This window comes from Heliangelus exortis, chromosome 7 (assembly GCF_036169615.1).
Source record: "Heliangelus exortis chromosome 7, bHelExo1.hap1, whole genome shotgun sequence".
In the NCBI taxonomy this organism is placed as follows: Eukaryota; Metazoa; Chordata; class Aves; order Apodiformes; family Trochilidae; genus Heliangelus; species Heliangelus exortis.
The window spans coordinates 16148655-16173690 of NC_092428.1; the positions used below are offsets into that span (position 1 = coordinate 16148655).

At 37.4% G+C, this 25036-nt stretch overlaps 1 protein-coding gene and 1 long non-coding RNA gene across 6 annotated transcripts in view; one reads left to right on the forward strand and one right to left on the reverse strand.

The window, feature by feature from the left end:
* The window catches only part of MYPN (myopalladin), a 63383-nt gene that overhangs the window by 8944 nt on the left and 29403 nt on the right, over positions 1-25036 (reverse strand). For all 5 annotated transcript variants that reach the window (XM_071749076.1, XM_071749078.1, XM_071749074.1 and 2 more), the window contains 12 exons: positions 23993-24168; positions 22405-22456; positions 20140-20287; positions 18599-18670; positions 18246-18387; positions 17293-17316; positions 15128-15244; positions 14057-14414; positions 11983-12564; positions 10118-10265; positions 1234-1455; positions 550-699 (listed from right to left, as the gene is read on the reverse strand). In XM_071749076.1, coding sequence (XP_071605177.1) covers positions 550-699; positions 1234-1455; positions 10118-10265; positions 11983-12564; positions 14057-14414; positions 15128-15244; positions 17293-17316; positions 18246-18387; positions 18599-18670; positions 20140-20287; positions 22405-22456; positions 23993-24168 — 2191 coding nt within the window. The remainder of the gene's footprint in view (positions 1-549; positions 700-1233; positions 1456-10117; positions 10266-11982; positions 12565-14056; positions 14415-15127; positions 15245-17292; positions 17317-18245; positions 18388-18598; positions 18671-20139; positions 20288-22404; positions 22457-23992; positions 24169-25036) is intronic.
* LOC139798447 (uncharacterized) overlaps positions 7353-25036 on the forward strand; it is a 42611-nt gene continuing 24927 nt past the window's right edge. The window contains exons 1-2 of the long non-coding RNA XR_011726820.1: positions 7353-7906; positions 24014-24133. This is a non-coding gene — a long non-coding RNA (uncharacterized lncRNA). The remainder of the gene's footprint in view (positions 7907-24013; positions 24134-25036) is intronic.

The window sequence follows — 25036 nt, forward strand, 5'->3', positions numbered from 1 at the left end:
TGAGTAGTTGGGGTGAAATATAATTCTGAAAATGGGAAAAAAGCTAAACTGGAAAAAGGTGCCTGATCTTGAATGTACTGCTAAAAAAACAGCTAAGCTAGCACAGAGTAAAGGGGAATGGTATCAGGGGATGAGACTCTGCAGATCCACATCTCTTCATCCTAGATAAAGAATAATTGTGTTTATAACACTTCCAAATTTGATGTATGTTTTTGTTTCCCTTTGCTCTATTTCTGTCTGAAATACCATTTCTTTTGCCACCATATCTCAAAAGGTATCCATCAGCAACCCAGGGTGCTGTTGGAAGACAGGACAGGAGTTCTTAATGTGAAAAATTGTCTTTAGCAATTGTGACTGGGATGTGTAAGAATTAAAGAGTATTTTCATCATTCCTCATTACATGGTTTCTCTTCCTGTCCTATGAAGCATTTGATTTTTGATGCAGTCACCACTTGATGTCAGAGTAGGTGGCCCAGCCTGTGTTCCTATTAACATATATTAGAAAAAGATGAAACAAGCATTTTTGTAGAGGAAAATAAAACACCTTACTTGAGGGTTTGCAGCCATAATTGTATAGTTGCCATCATCATCATTAGTAGAAGCTTCAATATGTAAAGAACATGTTCCATCTTCTTCTCTGTTCATTTTGAAATGTGTGTTTTTCTTTGAAATCTGCTTGCCATCCTTGAACCAGTACACCTGTAGTGATCAGAGAGCCCCCCCCCTCCAATGACTTAACACTTGCTCTGCAGTGGGATAGTGACTATTAAAAAATGTGGATAAGAACATAACTCGAATTGACCAATTGCTAGTAAAAATTTTGGAATATCATAACATCTGAGGATCAGTTACAATGTGAAATAGAATTACTCCAGATTGAACTTAGAAGCTGCATATTGATTATGTAGCTGTGCCTGCCCGGTTGTTTTCTTGCCTACAGATACATTACTGGCAACCTCGGATCAGTTATCAGCTTCCTGAGAAGTTGATCTTTCGGGGTTTATCAAGTTCTGTTTCTCTTGGAGATAGGTGGTCGTGAGGCAGTCTGTACAGTACATCAAGGCCTGACACAGGCTTAGGAGCAGGTGCTATTTTAGGAAGGGGGAAATAATTTGTTTTAGTGCTCTCTCCACAGAAACAAGTTCTTAGGAGTGAGTCTTTCCGAAAGGATGTGTAGGAAATATCGGGTTGCTGTTTTCCATTGCTTTACCTCTAACAGTGAAAACGACCTACCTTGGGAACAGGTATTCCAACTATTTTGCAAGTGAATGTAATAGGAGATCCTTCCATTACCCGAAAATGCTTCAGTCTCTTATCAAAGATTGGTGCTATGTATTTGCCTGTAGGGATTTCCTCGTGTTGGATTTCATCGTCTGACTCATCCACTGGGGTACGTTCCAGGCGAAATTCAATTTCATTCATCAGCCTCTGCTCAAAGCTTGAAATCTTGTATTCCTGCAGAGAGAGTCACGGTTCTGAACAGGACAAGTTGTGTTCTGTGGTATTTGCAGTCATTTATGCTTTTAGACTCATTCTAAAAGGACTGAAAATGGCAAACCCTACAGAAACCGAGACGTATTGAAATAGTCTGAATTTCATTTGTGAACACAGATTCTCACTGCATCTTAAGTTTGCACAATGTAACCAATGACACTGAGTTTTGCCAAGGCAGATAAAAGAACCAAAAATGCTATCCCTCTGAGTCCCTATCAAAAAGCTATACTCTTGCACACTGTTGATCAAAAAAGATCATTAAAATATACCAATTTTTTGCAGATTTTATGTTCCAGTATTAATCACATGCTGATTATACAAATGAATACTGCTATATATTTCAATTCAGAGTTAAATAATGAAAACTATACTTACTAAAAGAGAAAGCCAGGAATAAAGTGAAATCCTTTCAGAGTAATTGAAACATTTCAATCCTTAGAAGAATAAACAGGTGATGCAAGAAAGCCAGTATGTTCCTACATAAATAACCATTTTCAGAGACTTTGGTGCATGTTATAAGCCTCCTTCTAATCCCCTGAAGTCAATTAGAAACCTCCAATTGTTACATATCTGTTTTGCATGAGGTTGTGTCTTGTCTAGACCAAGGGGCATTTGACCAAATGTCTGTTACCAAATGTTGTGAAGCTTCAGACCAGCAGCCAGCCTCAGTTTCTGACACCAGATCAATGTTTATCCTGCGCATGTTGGAGCAACACTGATACACCTGACTGGACTTTTCTGGTAGCAGATGCTGCTGAGCTACATTAACATAGACTGCAATAATATCTTGCTTAAATCATTATAAACTGTCTTGTGAGGAAGCTTGGATTACCATAGGTAGGCCTATAGCAGTAACTAAATCAATATGCTCAGACCTTGCTTTCTGCAGTTTTTAAGTCCAGAGCTTGCATTTCTGCTTCTATGGGAAGGAACTGACATTTCTAAAAGCAATCTTATGTTATATTGTGCTCCTGTGGCAAGCTTGGGTCGTCAGAATCTCACTTTTATCTGTCAGAGAGTGCTATTACAATGGATGTTGCTGCTTTGTTATAGGAAGGAAATGGTGTGTGGCTTGAAAGATAAATACTTGAGCAGTTCCAGAAGAGCAATTCTCATTTTTTAAACAGAATTTTAGAAACTGGTGAACGGTAAATAAGAATTTAACCTATCCTTTACATATGTAAACTGATCCGTTATATATAAAATATATTTTATTTGCTGGAAAACAAAGGTTCAGAAAATGCATCTTGTCTGAAATCTGATAGAAAGTTCCTTAAAGAACCAGTAAAGATCCAAAATCACTGGGACTCAGATCCCTTATTATTTAGACATTCCATCCTACTGCTGGATATGCAGCAGCTCCCAAATAGTGAGGAAGAAAGATGGAGAGGCAGCACAAAAATTTAGTCCACAAAAATCTTCTAATTTCTTCATCAGGCCAAGGAGAGAGATGTGGCCAAAGGTTGGAAGGCTACATGGGGTGTTTGAGGAGACAGGAGTCTGTGAGACTTGGAGTGAGAGGAGGAAAACAGGGCAGCCATCAAGTAGAAGAAGCTGGAAATTGCCATAGTGGAATAACCCCCCTGGTAATACTCTAATTTTGGTACTGTAATGATATATGTTGTGTATCAGTTGTATATCAGTCTCTTCATCTAAAATCTTTTTTTTGGAAGGGTCGCGGTCGGGTCAGCTCTAGTAAAGCTGTGGTAGGAAGAGGCAGACAGCTCAGAGTAAGGAGGAAAGAACTTTGATGAATGAACTCTCTTTGCTGGGAGCTGAATCTACTTCCACTCCTCCCTGCTGCTGTGATGCTGCAGGGCTGTTTCTTCCACACAGCCCTTTGGAGCAGTGTGGGGCATTAAAAGGTAACAGGAGTGTTCACAGGGGGCTTACAGTGCTGGGTCCCCACTTCCAGGTACCTTCCTTACCTGTAAGACTCTCCCTGCACTCTGACAGGGACAGTCTGCTCTCTGATACTGTCTTCAAATGTACCGCTGCCAGTACAGTTTTGCCATCAGGAGTTTCTGAGCTTGCAGGTCTGCAGAAGTGTGGGAGCCATGTGCCAGCGGGGGGGAGGCAGCCGCTAGATGGTATCCTCCACTCTCTTAGTTGGCTTTGTTTGCTCTGTGGGCTGGCCAACAGCTGGTGATCAGCAAACAGCCTTATAAAGTTTCATCTTGTTGAGCTTTTTTTTTTTTCTTTCACACAGCATGTCTCAACAAATCACTTTTATAGATCAAATTCTAATTACAGTTAAGCCAGTGTAAAACCGGAGATTCTCTGATTTCTGCTATCATTTTTCCCATTAGATGACAGGACCTGATTATAGTGTTCTGAGGGAGAGTTAAGCAATCAGTCTTTTACCCCTTAATATTAACAAAAAGCTTGTGTGTTTTTAAACAAAATCAAGTAAAAATCAAGGGGTGACTGCTATGTTTAAAGCAGCAGCCGTGTCACCAAAATGGACTGCAGTCATATTTTGGTTCTAGATTCTTCCATAAATTAAGGTATCCAGACTTGTTTTGTGTTGTTTAGTGTACGTGTAGATAACATTTCTGTGAAAATTTTAATTGGGATGAAAGTGTTATACCAAACTTATAAAGAACAGGATCTCTAAACTAAGTGAAAATACACGGTTGTATAGAGAATATAATCCTAGAGTTTTCAGTTGTTGGGTAGGTTTTCTTCTAGAATTAGCAAGAGCAGAAAATAGTTTTTAATGTGTCTTTCTGTAGAACTGTTTTTGTCACATAGGCCACAAAGCTATTTCTGAATGTGATTACACAAGTGGAGCAGGGCAAAGTGTTTGTGGTTGTGGTTCAGACAAGTATTTCGTAAAGCATCACATGAAGAGCAATTTAATGTCATCACTGGGTATAATATTAAAACTAGGCTGCAGTTCAGTTTGCTGAGGAGACTAAAGAAAAGAGTACAAAGGTTCAAGTTCTGTTTCTGGGTGAAAAATGTAGGGTTCCAGCTGTTTTTTGGCAATTTTCCTGGACCATGACATTTTTACAGGCACTTTTAAAAAACATTTTTTAATACTGAAACCAGATGTTTAAAATTGTGCTATCTCCCAGCTAGAAAACTGTAAAATCCAAGATCTTACCTATAGGTGCAAATGTTGTATACAAATTAAAAAAATATGTACTACATACAAAGAGTATAATTGTATATGGTTATGTATATAGTTGAGTAGAATGCAGCTTTTGAAATCTGAATATTTCAATTCCATGCATTAGCAGAAGGGGAGTAGGGAGTGGTAGCTGCATCACTATTGGTGGGTTGTATGTAGAAGGGTAAAAGTTTGTTAAGACTGACAGAGCAAAGCTTGGAATATGTGTCTTAACAATTCTATGTCATTTTTCCCTAGTCATTAGTAGCTCCTTTTAAGTTAGCTGTGCCACTGTGGTATTACTGCCACAGAGGTGTGTGGCATGTTTCAATTTAATTATGTTTTATTTGATATATGATTTGATACTGTAGCTGAACCAGTTCAGTTGTGCTAGCAGCAGCATTCCCTTATAGTAATGTAGACTAGTAATTTCTGTAAGTTTTTAAGCACCTCTCTGTGTGACTGTGAGTTATAAAATCCTGGATCTGTTGAATTTAAAACCTATCTTGCTGTTGACTTTAATAGGTAGGGTTTGGATCCTAGTGAAAATGCATGCTTACAGTTATCAAAAGCTTGTAGCATCAAAATACTCTGATGTTAGCATAGTAACTCATGGAAATTACCACAAATAGAAAGGCTAGGAGAATTTTATTTTTATGTTGATTCTTAGGTACTGTATAAGAATGTAATTCTCCTTGACACTCACTGTAAACTCCAGATAAATTTCTCAATTTATTCCCAGTTTGTAACTTCTATTAGATTGATTTTTTTGTCAAAGTTATTCTAAATTCATCTAACACTTCCTTAGATAAACTGGCATATATTGCACCTCAGTGTCTGTTTCCAGTCTGTACTGTTCTTTTCCTTCAATGTCTAACCTATGCTAGTCTGACTGAAATCTGCTTAGTTTGGACTCTCTCTCCTCCTCCTTCTCTCTTTCAGCAGTGGGAATCACAACCTAACAGATCAAATGTTTATACTTTTCTTCCTTTATCGTGTCCCATGGAGAGATGTCACTGAAGCCACTTATTTCTTGGACCTTCTTACAATGGCACAAGGCATGAAAACAACATCCAAATGTAAACACAAACACTTGAAGAGTCTAGCAAGTCATCTGTGGTACACACCTAGACAGTATTCAAAATACAGTTCAGCTCAAAGTGATAAAGCAAGAGGAAAACTTAGTAAGAGAATGCAAATGAGGTTTGCATTACCAGCTCCTACAGACATATCAGCTGGAGTGAGCAGCTTAGGAGTGTTTGTGACAGCACGAGAAGCTCAATTTCCCTTTCCTAGCTGATGAGTTCTGTGAGTCAGAACATTTACCAGGAAAATTTGCTTGTACTTTGTTGTTGATTAGATCTAGATGTTGAGAAGACAGCTACAGGTGGTTGTTCAACTATTCATTGCTGGTATTATTGATATTTTATACTTCGTATAATCAGCTGGTAATTTGTCTTTGGTTGAGTTCTTAAACCTCTTTTCATTTTTGATACAGAACAAACAAGCTTCTGTGAGGACTCCTTAATGTTTAATCCCCATCCTTTGTCCAAAACTGCCTACATTTGCTGTAGGCATCACTGCTGCCTTGCTACTTGGGAGATAATGTGAAGCTTGTTTTCGAGAAATATTTTTTTTAGTGATTGAGATAAGTGCTCTGGGAAACAGAGCTCTTCATGATTTTTGCAGCCTTACTGATGCTGACTGCTAAGTTTGGGAACTGTCAGGAGGTGATTCTATTTGACCAGTGTTGAGGTGTTAGTGGCAGTGTGGCCAGTATGATGCGTTGAATTTTGCATATGGCTTTACTGGCTGTGATTTTTAATGATCTAGAAGCTTGTGAACAAACCCTGTGGCTATGCATAAATTTTTTTAACAGTTACAGCTTTTCTCTTTGTCCTAAAAATAAAGCAGTGACCATGCTGCTATCTGGGTCTTACAGAAGACACAACCAATTAGCATTGCCACAAAATATTCTTCCTGGTAAATGACACAGATATCTGAGCACATTTTGTAGTTTTTATAACAAAAAGGTTTAAACCAGACAAAGGTACCTAACTCTCCTTTCCTTTATTATTGCCCGGTCAATTCCTTATTACTTCCCTTTTCTGCTTTATGTTCTTTTTATAGCAGTTGTGAGGAGATAGTATCATTAGTTTTATGTTTTGCCTGTAAAGCAATAGAATTTCTTCTATTTGTAGTCCCATTGGTGAAGCCTGTAGATGTTTTCAAATGTAATGTTAAAAGAATCAATTTGTATTACACATTTTTCCATTTGTCAAAATCCCCCAACTCTCTGTCTGCCCTTCTCTCTCCACACTTCTTTTTGTCTCTATGTGACATATTCCAGCTGAACATTACCAAGATATTTTATTTGTAAGGAAGATGAAGGTCCAATCCAATGGACTAGACTGGCAAATTTGGGGAACTGGAGGTAACACTGTCTGTGCTCTCCTTTCATTAAATGCTGCAGTAGCCCAGGCACTTAGTGAGGTTATGAGAGTTGGATGCTTTGCCTCACAGGATTTCAACTTCAGTCTCCAAGACAAAGCTCTGAGCTCCATGCTAATAAAATATTACTGAGGTGGAGAGAGTGGATAGGGAAGTTCTATGCCCTTCTTGTCCTCTTTCACTTTGCAGAAATACTGAAACATCCACTGCAGCAAGGGCAAGAATCCAGGTGTTTGTCCTAGTTTTTAGGCTGGAGAGTGATTTTCTCCCTCAGTGTGTCTCTATTTCTTTTCTCCAATAAAACTGGAAAATAGATTCTAGCAGCTTCCTCAAACAACCCTAATGATTAAGCTGAAATATGCTCTGAAATGTTCTGCTAAAAGAGAATGTGTTCAGCACTGCCTGAAATTCTTCATTTTTATTCAATAAGCTGGAGAAGGTGAGAGAAACTCTGATTTCCTGTTAAGGGAACTCATTCTGAAAGGTGAAATACCCAGATTTTTGTCCTGCTGATTGGGAATGCTTAATTATTTGTTCATCCTGGGACAGGACCAACAGTACACATACCCACTGGGAAGGAGTTAGGCTGTCTTTTCTGGAATTAAGTTATGAATTTGACAGTCATCAGGTCAAGGAAAGAAACTGAGTTAAATGTCCTACATCCTGGGATTTGTTCTAACCTCTTCTCACAATGGCATAAAGCCAGTTCCCATTTAGTGTATCTTCTGTTTGAAAGAACTGAGCAGATCTGACTGAAGAAGTCTTTTTTTTTTTTTCCCCAACACTCCTAATTGTGAGGAAATTTCACTTGGCAATATAGCATATTACCATCTGCATAAGTAACTGGTATGGTGTTTTTTCTGATAAAAACTGCATTGCATGTACTTGATCAAATTTGCAGCTAGAATTTTAGCAAAATCATATTTGTCTTTCTGTCAGCTCTGCATGATTGTCATAGCTGTAGAAGACTGAAACTGATCTGTTCTGTCTCGTGCCATATCAGCAAAATTACCAACTACCAAAATTACCAAAATTGTTGGTAATGGATTTCCTTGTTGGTGGTGATGAATGATGTACTGCATGAACAGGAGTACATCCAGATCATTAGATATCATGCTGAGTGTGTAATGCTGACACTTAGTAAAATCATGACTTGTAAAGCTAAACATTTTTCATAAGGAAGCCAATGACATAATAAATACAGGATGAGGATGTAAATCGCTCATGTTCATGACCACACTTTATATGGTAATATAAGACAATACCAGCAACTTAAGACACAGACTGCTATTTAAGACACAGACTAATTTAAGATACACCAAATACTGCTATTAATAGAACAGTGCTATATATGTAGGATGAAAATGTCTCATTTCTAAATGTGCTAAATATAAGAGGAAAATATAGGACAAAAACCATCATGTGAATTCAGCACTCCAACGTATTATTATCACTGATCTGATTATTCTAGAAATGGCAAAGCAACAGGAATTCTGGAAAATGCTATGCATCCTCTCATCTCATTAAATAATCACTGCTTTCACTGAGGAGAAAGCTCAGGCTTGAATTTGGTGGAGTCAGTATGGACAGTGATTTTCCTACATGTGGAAGTGCAAAATCAGAAAAGATTAAAAGTGAAAACTGAGGGGAAAATACTGGAACTTTTATTGAGCAGTCCTAAAATCTTTGTTTTCTGGTACATTACCTTTAGCATTCTAATTACTGCAACAATTAGAGATGCGATAGCTTTGAGAGGGAATCAAGATTCTGATTTGGTTTCATGCAGAATAGAAAATAAGTGTATAAATAACTTTTGCTGACAGCAGATAACTTTGACAGTAGTAGTGATCATTGTTTGTAAAGGGGTTATCCTGCAGTTAACTTGAAAGATTCATTGGTATTTCACAGTAGCTCTCTAAATAATTTGTGTTACTACCAGAGCAAGTACAAATTGTAATTCTTTCATCTGCAGAACATACCACTTCCAGTTGTTTTACTTTAAGTGCTTTGGCAGTGATCTGTCAGAAAGAAAGGTCAATAGCAAAATTAAAAAAACCCAGGGATTACACTGCTGTTGTCCACAGAGGGTAACATACTCCAGAGACTCTGTGGCTTTTTGCTTATGCTTGCATGTTCTCTGTCAGAAGGGCTAACAGATGTTGTGAAAAGTTCCCGTGTTGATGACAGATCAGGGTAAACCATTATTTCATGTGTTAAGCCTGAGCTGCTGGGACAGCTAAGGGAGGGTTCTGTGACCAAGGTGAAAATGGCATCACCTCCGACAAGCAGAAGAGCTCTCTAGCAGTCCTTACTGCTACCCAAAGGTGTTTGAACCTGATTTACAGTGATTTTAAGCTCAAAATGTTATTTCATTATTTATTTTTTCTTTGATTTCATAGACACTGCCCAGATCCAGTGAACTTATTAATTCCAATTAAGAATGAACTGATACTTAGTTCCTTGAACTTTGTAAAAGGTTGTTTTTAACTTTGCAAAACTTTGCTTTTATTAAATTCTAATAATGCTAGGCCTACAGTTTTAAACAGCTACCAAAACTTTGCTAGGTCCCTTACAAGTCAGAAGATTTGGAAAAATGGTTTAATGTTAATAATACTGCTTTTTAGTCAACCAAAATGAAAACAGAAACCTTATACAGTCTGATTTCTTTAATTAATTCTTCTTAATCTGAGTTTAAAATATACAGTGTATGAAAATGTATGTGTGCAAGGATCTGAGGAAATTGTAAAGGGAAGAAATTAAATCCAGTGTACAGCTATTTCCTTGAAAAGAAAAAAAAAAGTTCCTATTGGTCTCTAATAGGGATTATTAGAAATTAAAAATGCTAATCAATAACAAAGTAAACCCTCTGTAGCTGTCCCTCTTCACATACATCTTATGTAAAGCTCCAGTCTGCTATTCCAAACCAGTACTTACCGAAAATTCTGACTCTGCAAAGCAGCATTGCAGCCCAACCACACGAACACCACTTGTCCCACAAGTCACAATTCATGTATTGTCCATGGATGAAATTTATTTTAAAAACATTGGTTTTCCTACCTGCTGACTATTTTGTTGATTAACATCCTCTCTGAAACGCAGTTTTCTTTCCAGGTCCTTTACAAGTGCAGCTTTATTTTCCCGAATGGAATCATCTGTTGCCAATAGCAGAGGCTTCAGATTTTTCTTTGTTAATCCTTGGGTTGGGCTAGTAAAAGAAAATTCTGATACTAACATGAAGAAAACAGTTCTTTGTTTGTTGGGGTTTTTTTTGTTCTCTTCTTTGGTATAATATGTTACACTTCAGTTGGCTGGAAGAGCCTATTATTTATGTAGAACCCAAAGCACAATATGGGTTTTGATTTTTTTGGAATTATTTTAATAATGCATTCCACTCCCATGCCAGTAGGAATTAAAGACACATATCCTAAAGAAAATAAGCTTTATAACACTATAATAAGCATGTAAGCTCTGATTATATTTACTCTGAATTAATAATGTCACAATAAATGCTGGGGAAATGTGCAAAGGGGCTGCCATGGGTATATGATTGTATATTTCACTGTATCAGGCAATAATTTCAAAGTAATATGTTTTCTTATTTGTCTTTATCTCATATTTTCATTGATCATTTACTCTTTCCATGAACTCCTACTTCTTTCATTTCTGTCACCCTTCTGTGACACCTAGCATCAGCAGTTCCTTTCATGTTAATTTTATAGAGGTAGCCTATTTTATTTTAGTAAGATAGTTCATAGAGTCATAGAATGGCTTAGGTTGAAAGGGACCTTATAGATCATCTACTCCATCCTCCCTGCCATGGGCAGGGACACCTCTCATCCAGACAAGGTTGCTCAAAGCCTCATCCAGCCTGGCCTTGACCACATCCAGGGAGGGGCGATCCACAGCTTCTCTGGATAATCTGTTTCAGAGTCTTGCCAGCCTCATAGTGAAGAATTTCTTCCTAAACCTATTCTCCCTCAGTTTAAAATCTTTTCCCCTTGTCCAGTCACTGGACACTCTTTTAGAAAGTCACTCTTCAGTCTTCCTGTAGGTTTCCTTCAGGTATTGGAAGGCAGCTATAAGGTCTCCCCAGAGTCTTCTTCAGGCTGAATAGTTAAATTCTTAAAGAAGACAATTAGGGGAGACTGCAAGCACACTGCTGAAGCACAGCAGCCACACACTATTGGACCCTGTGCAACATTCTAGTAGTTTGCAAGCACTTGGGGTCTTAATAAGAGGGGGCCTAGGTAAAAGGCATAACATTGTTGTGCAAGACACCTTCCTTTTGTTGTTTGGTGTCTACAGAACAAGAAGGTGGAAGTTCTCACTTCCTTCATAATCAGAATTATTATAACTCATAATGCCAAAAACGAATCTGAATCCTCAATATATATATTCACAGAATAGCAGAGATATTGTTCAGGTTCCTTCCTGATCTTTTGTGCCCTCACTTTGACTCCTCTGTAGAGATCTAGAAATGAAGCTCAGCATGATGTGCTCTAGTTATGCGGAAATTCAGCTCTGGGCTGGGACATGGGAAAGTAGGAAACTAAAGGAGAGGAAAGGAAGGAAACTAAATTTAACTACTCATGAAGATCATGAAATCTCTTTTCTCCCACTAGTATAGTCTTATAAAGACTGAGCCCCCAAAAGCTTGTATGTATCTGTTTACAAGCTCCTACTGCTCGATCATCTCTTACCCTTGATCTACCTTATTATAGAAGCACCTGTGACTTCATTTCATAACTGAATTAAAATCTTAGATTAAGTTATCAGAATATATGAATAACTCACTTGTCTATTTTATGAATGACTTGCATTTAAGTAAACTCCCCACTGAACCTTTACACAGAAAATCACCTTAGCTTCCTTTACGAGTATTTCTTGTCCCAGCTTCTGCATATATGGTTTGTGCTACTTACGTTGTTGGGGTACTTCTGGGCAGTCCCATAGCATTGGTTGCTGGCACGGTAGGAAGTGAAGGAAGAACAGCACTAAGGAATGCTACAGGATTCTGAATCCGGCCAGTTGGGGAGAGAGGAGCAGGAATCACACTCTGAGGCTGAAACTGTTTTGCAGATGTAGGAAGTGTTAGTGGAGGCACCACAGATTCTTTAGGGCTTGGCAGGGACTGTTCATTTTTACTTGTAAACTCTGCTGAAGACCTTGACTGGGCAAGTGGAGGATTTCCTGTGAAATTTTCCATGTGATTTCTTCTTTGGGTTCCTTGAGGAATGTTGCTAAATGTTGCAACTGAGGAGCTAGAAGAGGAGCTGGTAGGCAGTGTGGTTTGTGAGGGTGGGAATTGCTTCTGTCGGCTAAAGCTGGATGCTTGTGAGGCAGAGACTTGGCTTTGTTTGTACACTGTTGAGGTGGACTGTTGATGGAATGAAGTAGCAGAATTCAATAAAGCCATGTTGAATGACAGCTCTCCTGTAGCTGTATGATGCAGCTGCTGTTCAAGCAAGACCTGGTTCTGGAGCTGTTTTAACTGGGTCTGATCACTGCATGTGAAACAAAGATGAGCAGAATAAGCCATGAACATGCTGGCTGACTACACTTCTGTATGTGAATTTTGAGAGAAAGATTCTTTGTCCTGTTATACAGTAAGAGGTAGGGCAAACTGCTACATGATATATTCTCTAATATTATGAGAAAAGGATAATATTGGTTTGCTACTAAAATAAACTTTTCTTTCCTCTCTTCTTCTTTGCCCAAGACACAGAAACCAGCCAAAACTGTTATTAAAAAACCAAATAAGTGACATTAATTTTGTTTCAACAATGTACTGAACAAAAATCACATTAAAGGCAGCAAGTTCAAGCTATCAAAAAGTGGAATGTTAGAGAATTTGGGAGGGGTGTTGAAAGGAAATCTTTCTGCAAGCACGGGGCAACTTAAATACTGCTTCTCCTCCCCCTTAAACACACTATAACTTTGAAAGTTATTAGAACTGTTAATATGGGCATATTGAAAAAAACACTGCTTCAATTTCTTTGCTATGTGGTATGTAAGTTCTGTCTTCTCACTTGTAATGTTTATGCTATGAAATTACATCCCATCTTAAGTGTACCAATGAATTACTTTATCAAGTCCTTCCTCAGCCTTTGTTAAAGCTTCTACATATTTAAGAAATGAAACTAAGGATGCGTGCTTCTTGTTAAACTAGATTTGAGAGGTTCCAGATGTATTTCAAAAATTGTATTTCTTAATCTGCAATATGAATACCATAAAATGTTCTGTAAGAAAACTACACTACTTAAATTCCCCCCTTGAGCTTATAGTGCACTAATTGTGAAGGTTTTTATTAGTTCAAGAGGTTTCACATTATCAAACATTTCTAGTTATTTTATCTGTTTTAAGAGAATATGTTTTTTAGACAAAAGGCATGAAGCCATGGCCTTTGGCACTACAGTTGTTAACTAGTTGCTAGGCCATGCCATATGTAAGGCTGAAGTTGTCTGGCTTGGCAAAACTGCATGCTTAGAATTGAGTGAGATACATTTGAAGGACCTGCTTTTATTTCCTTTGCTTAACAGCAGCATTGTTCTGCTTTTTGCTGCAGCAGAAAACATTGTGGAATTAAATAATGTTTCATGTTCCTTTTAGATTCAGAGAACACTTTTTTCTTCTTTTAGGAGGGATACAGAAGAAAAAAATATATAGCTCTCTAGAATGTGTTTTCTGAGATTCACAAAATGACAAAATTACTGAGGCTGGAAAAAACCTCTGAGATCGTCAAGTCCAGCCTATGACCTGACACTACCACACTGACTACGACATGGAACTAAGTGCCACATCCAGCCTTTCCTCAAACACCTTGAGCGATGGCAACTGCACCACTTCCCTGGGCAGTCCATTAATTATGATTAATTAGGCTGGTACCGTGTGATACTTTGTGGTTTAATTTTTATGGTGAAATGCAAGAGGCTCCTGGTCTGTGAATACTGAGTAGTATCAGTGATACTCCTGAATTATAGAATCCTTTTAACTTACAGCTTCGGTTTAGCCAGTACTGGAGGAGGTTCCTTGGATGGTGATGTTGGCTCTGGTGTTTTCATTGGCTGTCCATTTATTCTCTCTGGGAAATAGTTGGGTCTGCTTTGATTTGTAGTGCCCGGTCCATCCTCTAAGGATGATTCACTGCCTTTATCTTCTTCAGGCAGCTTGAAGTGCACACGGAGACCAATCTTGGAGCTTGATCTGGGTTCATTATGGTTTACAAGAACACCTTCAAGTTTAGGCTTAGGGGTTTGATTTACAATATGATGGGAAGGAAGCTGATGTTCAGCAGCAGTTACGTTGATTGAACTCATGGTATGAAGGGTAGCAGCATTACTACTGTCTTCAGATGCTGAAATTGCAAATATCAAACTTTTGGTGATATGTAAATACAATAAATTGCAGCACAAAATAACACAAAATTACAGTTGGAAAAACTCATCCTACTGTCCTTCTAGATATTGGACTGAGTTATTTGACCTCATTTGTTTAACGACAAAGTTCCTTAGCAAAGGAATACTGTAAAGTTAGGGGAAAAAGAGACATAGATTTCATTTGGATGATCCAGCAGTGGTCTTCAGCCATATCCCCTGAATTCCACCAGCATCTTTGAAACAAAACTTTTGTTTTCCGAGAATTCTCTGATTTTTTAGTTATGGAGGACACTGCCAAAACTTGAGCTGACCTGGATACAGCAGTGCATTTTGCACACTTAACTGCTTAGAGCCTTGGCAGCATAAATCATGAAGATACCATGGCAGAACCTATTTTGAGCTTTCGTCCTTTGGGCTCTGCACCAAACAGTTATTGAAACAGCAAACTGGACAATCCATGGAGATTCCAAAAATGGCTGCACCCCAAATCTTGAGGTCAGTGAGAGTTATGTTTTTGCAAGGGATGTGTGGGATTAATTTCCTAATGTTCCTTGATCCTTCACATTTCTAATTGGGGAAGGACACTTAGGAAGGACATTGCAATCTGCATGGTGAATGAGCAGCTTGGGCTGTGCAGTGCAGCAGCACTTGTGTATTTACTACCAAACAAAGGACTAAAACAAATTCTTACCTTTGACAGTTAGATGAGCTATACTAGATACTGTGCCATATTTATTGCTTGCAGTACAGGTGAAACTGCCAGAATCTTCTGAGAACACTTCAGCAATAACAAGAGTACAAATTTCCTCTGCAAAGCACCAGAGCAGTGTTATTACTTGACGTGAACATGCACTGAACTGAAACACAAAACTTTGACTACTTTCAGGTCATTTCCTTAAGGTTTCCCTCCCCCCCCTTGTTCATTTTGATTTTCATTTCATCAGTGGTATCAAATTTGGCAGCCTTTGTGTGCAGCAGCTGTTATCAGCATTGTCTACAGCAACTGGTACTCTCTGTACTGTACTCCAGCATGCCCAACAGAAGTGAAGAACAGGTGTCAGCAGTGTCTGGAAAACATTAGAAAATGCTTTCCTAATCAAATGAAGTACAGACTTTCTGAAGTACTTAAAATTTAATATGGAAGAATATAGTGTACTCTGTACTCACAGCTCACTAAAATATACATATTTTATCTCCTTCCTGATTGAAAGATTCTTTATAATTACCTGGGAAAAATTCAAGGGGAGTTACTCTGTGAGGCTGAAAAAAACCAAGCACGTGCATAGAGGCTGGCATTCAATAAAAGTACCAGTGCAGATTTAGAGTGGAGGGGACTTGTGCTAACTATGCTTATAGAAAGTTGCCTTTTCACTCCTTTGTGAAGCACCAGAAATGTGCTAGCAAAATTGTACTAGCAAAAATCAAATTCCATCTTGAAAAGTTAGTCTGGGGTTAGGAAATTCCTGTCTGACCAGTAGCTGACATGCCCGGGCAGCAATACCATCTAATAAATTCCTATGATGAAAGTATTTTAAATCTTTCAGTTGGCTGGGTAGCTGGGATGGCCTGGGGGAGTAGGGTATACTGTGTATTGAAATGTGGGCTGTTAAAATTTGTTTCACTAGTCGGTGACTATTTTTCTCCCAATTTGCAAGAAACTTTCCTAAAACCCTACAGGATTAATATTTTATGAATTTTTTTTGTTTGTTTTTTGTACAAGACCAGTCCACACTTAATCTCAATGGTTTCATGTGATCACTTAGGAAAATCTAGTAACAACAGAGATTATTTGCTAACAATCATAGAAGAATAATAGTTTATCATAGTAGTAGATTTATAGAACCAGTTTAAAGCAGCATAGTATCTAGTTTATAGTATTTGGATTTGCCAACCTCTGCATGCATGGAAGTCCAGATTCCTTCTGAATGAGCAGCAGGTGATGGGGCAGTGACAACTGCACTCAACTGATTACCCTCTAGAAACTGCTTCACATTACTCAGCAGTGATGCCACTGGACAGTAAAGGAATGGCATCGGTGTGCTCTGGTAGGAGCTCTGGCTCTTCATTCCTAAGTGTCAGTGAAAGACATTGCAAAGAGAGAAGTCTCTTTCAAGACACTTTTTGGGGTTAAAAATGTTTAATATGGCAAGGAGAAGAATTACAGAAGTTTGCATTTCATAGGGATTAATACTCCCTTGGGAATGTTCTGTCTTAAAGAGGGGCAGCTTTACAGTTTTAATAGTGAAAAGCATAATGGGGACAATGATTGTCTCTTGGAGAAGTAATAAAAAAACCTGAAGGCCTCTTTGCTCAAATCATGCAGAGTAGCCCACGTTCTCCTGTGACACCTGAAATTAGCAAATCCAGCCACTTTTATAGAATTTGCTGATATCAGGAGTGTAACACCTGATGTGATGCTCTCACATTACACTGGTAGGGAGCAAAGGGAATGGCTGACATGACTTAACAGCTGATGCAATGGTCCCTAGCTGGTGAACTAGATAAAAATAGCTCACTTCTACATCATCTGTTGTATTTCTGAATCTCAGCTATACAGGGGACCCTCATACATTAATATTGTTAATCTTGAGCTCCTAAGGTTAGAACTGGAACATTTACATCCTAAGTTAGAACTGGGTCAAAGCAGAATGGCAACATTCTTCAAAAGTGATAGAATTCATTAAATTCATATGGTTATGGAACAGTCTACGGTGAAATGCATGTCACTAGTAGCTATAAACATGGGGAAAGGAAGAATAAGTAAATATGAAGTTTACATAATTAATGTTTTCTGAGGTTAAATGACCACATTCATATAATAAAAAAATATGACAAAAGCTTTTTGACAATCCTTACCTGGCTCAGCCATAGATCTTGGTTCTAAGGGCAAAAAGAGCAGAATTAGTAGATTGAATATATTTACTTTTGCTGATTTTTTTTTATTAGGTACTAAATATGAAATTTGCTCTTCTCAATCTCATGAAATACTCCTTTTGATCCAATTTTCTGTTTAAGCGTGGTTGAGATAGCCAGGCCTTGTACTCAATGGTATGTCAAATCCACTGAACAATATGAACACTAGTGAAGATTTCTGAGAACTTATGAACAAGAAATAAATTCTACAAGACTTCTTTTTTTTTTTTTTTTTCTTTTTAGCCTAAGTACTACTTTATTGTGTCTTAAAGACAATTTCTGGAACTATTACATACGTGAACTCAAATTAAGACATTGTTTCATTTAGGTTTAAATAGAAATTTAAGGAATCTCTTCTGAGTTTTAGCAATTTTAGCATTCCAGTGGGTTAAAAGGAAACTACAGATGCAGACTGGATTTGAAAATTAAAGTAGAAGTATGTATTTACAAGCTATCATGTATCTTATGTACACACACGTGTATCAGCATGCTAACATTATTTTAGTGAATAAATGAGCAATCTGCAGCCCATAAGCACTATTAAAATAGTGCTTTACTAAAAGATGAGGGATTTATAGGCAATGGAACTCTATATTAATGGTGTAAAAACAAACATCAGAAGTAAGACTGAATTTGAAAAGGACGTTGAAGTGGCAAAGGGATCAATTAGAAGGCAAAACAATTCAGTAGTTTGGTGAATCTTAGTCAAACACTACCTGTGAGTATGCTGTTCAACTCATCCACAGTTTTGGTTTCTGTAACTGTTATTTCTTGTCATAAATATGGCTTAAATTGTTCTTACCGCAGTAATAAGAAATTAAAAATTTTGGTACATCAGTATTTTTCCTGGTTGCCTATATTTTTTTAGAGGCAATATTTACATACAAGAAACATACTTTTCTGTAATATCCTAAAATCTGGAGAATCTTCTATCAGTGTTCCTTCTCTATACCATTCAACCTTTGGGGAAGGAGCTCCTTTTACCCGACATTCAAAGACAACAAGCTGCCCCTCAGAAGCTGAAATATCCTGTAACATCTAATAGAGAAAATGAATAGACAGTCAGTAAATGTCTTACTGGTCTGGAATATTGATTTCAGTAAGATTTCATAAAGCCACTTAAATCCTCGATTGCTTAAGAAATGCATAATTCCTTTTCTTTTATCTTTGATAGCTATAAAATTGTAATTATCCCTCTGTACAATTAATTGACATTTTTATTTTTTAAATATGTCATAGAACAAATTACCTTTGTAAATACAGGAGCAGCAATTATAGGTCTTCCATCCAGTCCTTGCAGATAGTTAGTGGGGCTTTGAGCCTGTAATTGCAAAACATCACATGATCATGTTTAGCTGCACAGAGTATATTTTTCCTTATGCAGGAGAACCATGCACTTGGAGTGATACAAAACATATTTTACTAGATGAACTTATGGATGTAAGTTGCTTTGTTGTAGAGAGCTGGTAGCAATCTTCCTGGATGTGTTACTGTCTGAGTAATCAAAATGCTGTTATTGCCTCGTTGAGTTAATCATGACAAGGAAAACTTCACTGCAGTGTCCTAAAACTTGTATCATTAATATTGCACTAACGCAAATCTATATAGGCTGCTTAGTGGTAATTAAAAAAAATTCTGATTTAGAAATACTTATGGTTGTTCATATGGAAAAGTTCAGTCAGTCATGGGTGTGGCTGCTACTGTAATTCCTCTCCTTTGCCAAAACCAGTTTACAAGGTGGAATATCACCCTACTGATCCGACTCAATGAAATCAGAGTAAAATTATTCTCCTTTTGCAAAGCTTCCTTATATAACTTGATTCATGGAGTTTGCTGTTTTAATGAAATAGAAGCTGCCCCGGAACAGCAGAACTGGTGATTCAGTATCTCAGGAAACAGCCAAATTTCATAGATGGAGTCTTATAAACCACCAAGATTAAAAGTGACAATTTTTGGGGTACCTGTCAGTCTTGACTTAGGCAAACTCTGGCCAAATGTCGCAAAGGCTTCTGTTCTCTTTGCAGTCCAAACTAAATATGCATTGCTTCACCTATTCACTATCTGTTTGTTACCACCTAATTCTAGGCTGTAAACATTGAAAAGGCAGTGTAAAGCAAGTGTCTCATTAAATTTTCAGTTGTGGCTCTTCTTTCTTATTATGTAAGAATTCACAGTTATTAATATTGATAGCTCATCACACAAACTAATTGAAATGCATGCAAACATTTATTAGAAACTCCTGTATGTGGATATTAAAATATTATGTGCTAAATAAGGATATGTACATATAAAGTAAGCTTGTTAGTAAAATGATTTAGCTTAAAATAAGTTTAATTGAAAGAAAATAATTTCAAGTGAGTTCTATAGCAAGGGAGAGGAAAAGGTTGCAGGCTGCCACTATTGAAAGTGAATGAGTCAGTCTGCAATATGCAGAAGTCAGTGAGCTGCTTAACCCAGCCAAGTGCCCTTCCTGGCATGCAGTCTCGGGGTGCACCCAGGCTCCACTGCTGGCTGAGCTACAGCAGCTGCTCCTTCTGCTCACAGCCAAAGAGATGCCTGTAACTTGGGGGTGAAAGCTTCCCTTCCCTTTGCCAGGTGCTAAAAGTTAGCTGTGGGCAGGATATCTCTTCTGTGCATGCAACTACTGTATGGCTGCAAGGCTCAAAGCTCAAGTTCAATAGCAAAACAAAATCTAGAAAACCTGGGGGCTTGGAGTCACAAGCTATGAAAGAAACTCAATTTTAAGGGCTTGATTTTGGTCTGTGAAATTCACTGTATTGTCTCCCCCACCTGATTAACTGGTGTTGACACAGGCTGGACAGCTATGGACACAGGCTGAACCATGGCAGGCGGTGCCTTGGAGTTTTCTTGATGTTTGGTTGCAGTTCTAACAGCAGGAGATGCTGCATTCAAGGAGGTGTCAGCTGGCTTTGGTTTACTGTGGAATAATAACAAAAAACAAGTGTTCTATTTGGAAAGTAGAGCTACGTGTGTGTCCCTTGGTTATGTCTGTTTTATAACGTGGCAAACTGAGCATCACTTCTGGCATTGAATTCTAGTTGATCTAATCTGACACACACTCCTAGGTAAACTGCATTTTATAAAGATCAGGCCACTCTAATCTCTGCTACTTAGTTCAATTACACCAAATGTAATAAATGGCCTGGATTAACCCATCTGTGTCTTGAAAGCTGCTGCCACCAGCTCTGAGCAGCATGAGAGCAATGCAAGTTTCTCAGAGGGCAATACTAGCTTCTCTTTCACTGCTCCCTGAGCCCTAATGAAGATTAGAGCCTGTAGGGTAATAAAAATACATAGTCTCATAGTCTGCTTGGATACAAATTAAATAATTTACTGCTCAAATATTAAAAAAAAAAAAGAGAGGTATGCTTTCAGATCAACATTTCATGAAATTCTGGTAATGTCTAAGTTGGCAGCCCCTCATTTTTTTCTAGGTTGTTTCTACATGGAAGTAAAAAAGTTGATACTATTAAATTTTGTTGCTAAATAAAATAATGCAGTCGATGAAGAGATAGTGTTCTCATTCAGTTTGAGTTAGGCTCTCTCTCCTTTGGACTGTACCACAAGTCCCCCCAGGAAACCCATCCTTCAACTAGAGGAAGCCTGACTCAGGGTGAACACACAGTTGTGATCACCAATTTCTCTTTTGAAATTGTGAACTTTTTTTTGCACCCATTCTCATATCAATTCCATTTAATTACAGGTGTTCATGTTTATGTAGTGATACCTGGAAGCTAAGTGAAAATAAGGACACTCTGATTATACCCAAACCTGATCTTTCATAATTCTATAATTTGGGGACTTCCGGTTATGACGTCATAGCAGCATTCTTGTTTGTTTTTTTTTTCCTAAATTATATAGAATGCAGCACAATTTAATGTGGTAAGCAACTTAGAGATGCAATCAAGTCATCGCTACATTAACACCTGAGATGAATAAGAAAAAACATTATGCCCAAGACATTTTTAAAAATACGAGGTAGTACTATAAAAAACTTAGCAATTTGTTCCAAAACTTTTGAGAAATTCTTCATCTGAAGTTTTATAAGAAAACCTTACACTTAAAAAAGTCCATAAACCAATCCATTCAACCATTTTATAACACTGAAGCAAAAATCAACTAAGACAAGTTTTCTGTCGGGCTGGGGTCTTCAGTCAAACACACTGCAGTGTTTTGTGTTTGAATTTTAAAAGAAAATGACATTTGTAATAACTATCAGCCTCCTTGATAAATAATAAAAAAAAAACAAGGGTGCATAAGGGATCTATCTGGTTAACATTTCCTCTTTATAAAGCACTGGATGCTCTTGGGGATGGATTGATACATACAAAGGAGTGCAAAAGAAAAGACTGATTAATTTAGTTTTTGACCAGTCTGTGACTCCCTTTCCAATTAATAGAAAGACTTTGATTCTGAAAGTCTATAAATTTTAACATCGTTCTATTAGGTTCTGAATGCAGAGGGAATTTATTTCATTTAGGAAAAATTAAATTCTTTCACAGGTTTTAGGTCACATCTGACACCATTTCTTTCTTTTTATAATTAAGTAGTCTTCTATACCTATCATTTCACTTTACTTTAGTTCATGTGTATTACTTTCCTAATCTTACATATAAATAATCCATCTACAGCCATTTTCTGCTAAACACTTAATGACATCCCATGTTGTCTTGAGAGACATTTTGCTACACTGCTTTTCCAATTCGATGCTTAAATCATCGTTTAAGTTTGGTCTAGTCAAATGGTATCTGTTCTGGTAAATTAATTTTAGTAGTTTAAGGTAAAATATTTCTTCTTACATTTATATTTAATATTAATTTTTCACTTTTTAAGCTAAAAATACACATAGTATTTGTGAAAGGAAACAAACACAAATTAAACCCAACCCAAACAATCCAAAGAAATCCCAAACAAAAGCCTAATATGTTTGAAGCTGCAAAATATTACCGAGATCTGAAATGTTGATACTTGTGTGGTCTTTTTTTTTCTTTTTTCCCCAAGAAATATGGGAAATTTAACAGATTTTAAACTTACTGATCCATTTCGTCTTTGACGATTTCACCGTCAGAATCAGAAGAAGAGGCACCTATGAAAAAGAAAAGAATCACTTAGCAGAGGACTTTCTGGAAAAGGTTATCTCTGAATGATACAAACCTTAATTCAAATTTCCCCTAGAGCATTATAAGGAATTAAATTATTAAATAAGATTAAGTAGCTATGCCAAAAGATCACATTGCAGTGGAAATGAACCAACACTGCATATAGGGTAAGATGCAGAGCTGCTTCTGATGTAAGACAGATTTGGGATGAGGTGCATCTGAAACAAGGAAAGCACTATCCAAGAGTGAATGTATTCCTGGGTATTTCTCACGTTCTCTTTAATATGCCACTAGTATGATTTAGTCTGTAATTGCTGTTGTGTTGTTTGTGGGTTTTTGTTTTTTTTTTTTTCCTCAGACTCATGATACTAGCAGTTGCATAAAAAAATAAAGATAAAAAAAGAGAGATACCTGGAATTATAGCTATTATTCTTAAACTACTGCCACTTTGGAGAAGATACTAGATCAGGTTACCAACAGCTGTCTTACTGAGACATTTTACACCTTCACTACATTTGGAATTTGCATTTCCTTTGCAGTTCCTGCTAGTGAGCATCTCCATCAGCCACAGCTTCCATCCAGCATCCACTGAGTTAGGTAAAAGCAAGTCTTGGACCCAGACTCAAGAACTAATAAATCCCTGACAAGCACAGGCATCTCCCAGTAATGTCAGGGGCAGTGCAGATGACACTGAAAAAGGATTCATCCTTTCACTGTCAGATTAAAGATGTGAAAGAAGAGTAACAGTAGAGCAAGATTAGCCTTGCACTGAGTAGGGTACATGTTTTAGTTTTTGGTCCCACTGTTGTCAGTGGTGATACTCATAGTATACTTGTCTGCCTGAGAAACAGAAAAAAGACAAAAAGGAAAAAAAAGACCCTATGTTTTTGTTTTAAATGTGTTGTCCTACTAGCACAATGTTGGATGTAATCTAAAACCTTTCCCTCCAAAAAAGTGTTAAAAAGAAATATAACAAACAGACCTCTCTTAAGCCAAATAGAATGTATTAGGAAGCAGATAGAGAAAGAAGGGAGACCTAAATTTGCAGATATGTATTCTGTTTCACTTACAACATATGCTGTACAAGTGAAATGTGAAATTGCTGTCACGTTTGTTTTGGTTGCAAGGGCCCAATAGTGGGTTAGTACATATATATGGATCTATCATATATTCAGCTTGTAGGGATGACTGCAGGGAAAGGGGATTAATAAGAATTATACACAAAGTTTAGCTTCTTATGTTTCTGAAGAGTACCCACAGATGGAAAAATATGAGTATCAGAATCTGAGTGTTTCTAGACTTTGATCCTGCAGTGAGATATATAAAGCCTCTGGGAAGCAACACTATAGAATTATATGTAAAGGGACATACTTGTCTGAAGAAAAGAAATAATAAATATATTACTTGAAAAATCTTGACTCTCTGCTATGATTTTTTTCTTGGCAAATCTGTTACACAGTTAACATAAGAAATACATAAACCTGTATGACAACAACCTATTTCTTCATCAATTCTAACATTACCTTCTATGTAAATCTCTGCAGAAGTGGAGTCTGTTCCATAGATGTTTGAAGCAAAGCACGAGTAACGTCCTGTATCCTCCTCAAAGGCTTCAACAATGATCAGTGAGTGTTGATCACCTGTCTGGATAATTTGAATGTCTGGTGAGTTTTCAAGTTCCTTCCCTTCACAGAACCACCTGCAAGGAAACAAATTTTATCAATGCAATTAACTTGACAACTAGAATTTCAATGTTGGAAGTTTTTCTGATGTTAAAATGGGTGGGTTCTAGCCTGAAGATTCTGACAGAGTAATGCAGGTAAGTGTTGAACTAACAGGTGCAGGAATAAAATATTTATGATTTTTGTAATACTTATTAAATACTTCATAATTACAGTGAATAATACAAATAGTTTCTTTGTAGTATTTAAACATACTAACAAACTAGTTTAGCACATATTTTTGTTTATATACTGATTTCAGTATTAGAGTAAAAGAGATGTGAATTTGCAACACTGCCAATGTAGCTCCCAAATTTCTCTTGAGGTCAGCTCAGATCTGTGTTGTGGTTTACACGGTAGCAAAATAACCCCAAATCCCAAGTCAGCAAATTTCCCTGAGACTTGTGTGTCCAATGTTCATGTTGGTTCAGAATGTGACTGAAATTTACTATAATGTTACTCTTTGTTTTGTCACATATTCAGGACAAATCTGCTTTTTATAAAAGATGACATAAAAGTATCACAAAGAAAGAGAAATGATACATTATGAACTAGAGGTACTTCCTTACAGGAACATGACCAGTGAGATGGCTGGACCTTGAATTCTTTTCAGCATTGTATTGATGTCCTTCTCTTTTAAATCCAGCTATACATCCAAGAATATATTGAGCCCCTCAGAGACCTCACACTCTCATCTAAGTTATTCCAGAGTCCTTCAGTGTGCAGAAGGATTATTTCCTAAGGAAATGCTGGAATCCAAGCAAAAGTAAAAGCAGTATGTGAAAAGGCATCTCCATGCAGAGGGTGTGTTAAAGACAGCAAATCAGGTTGCACTCAACCTGGGAC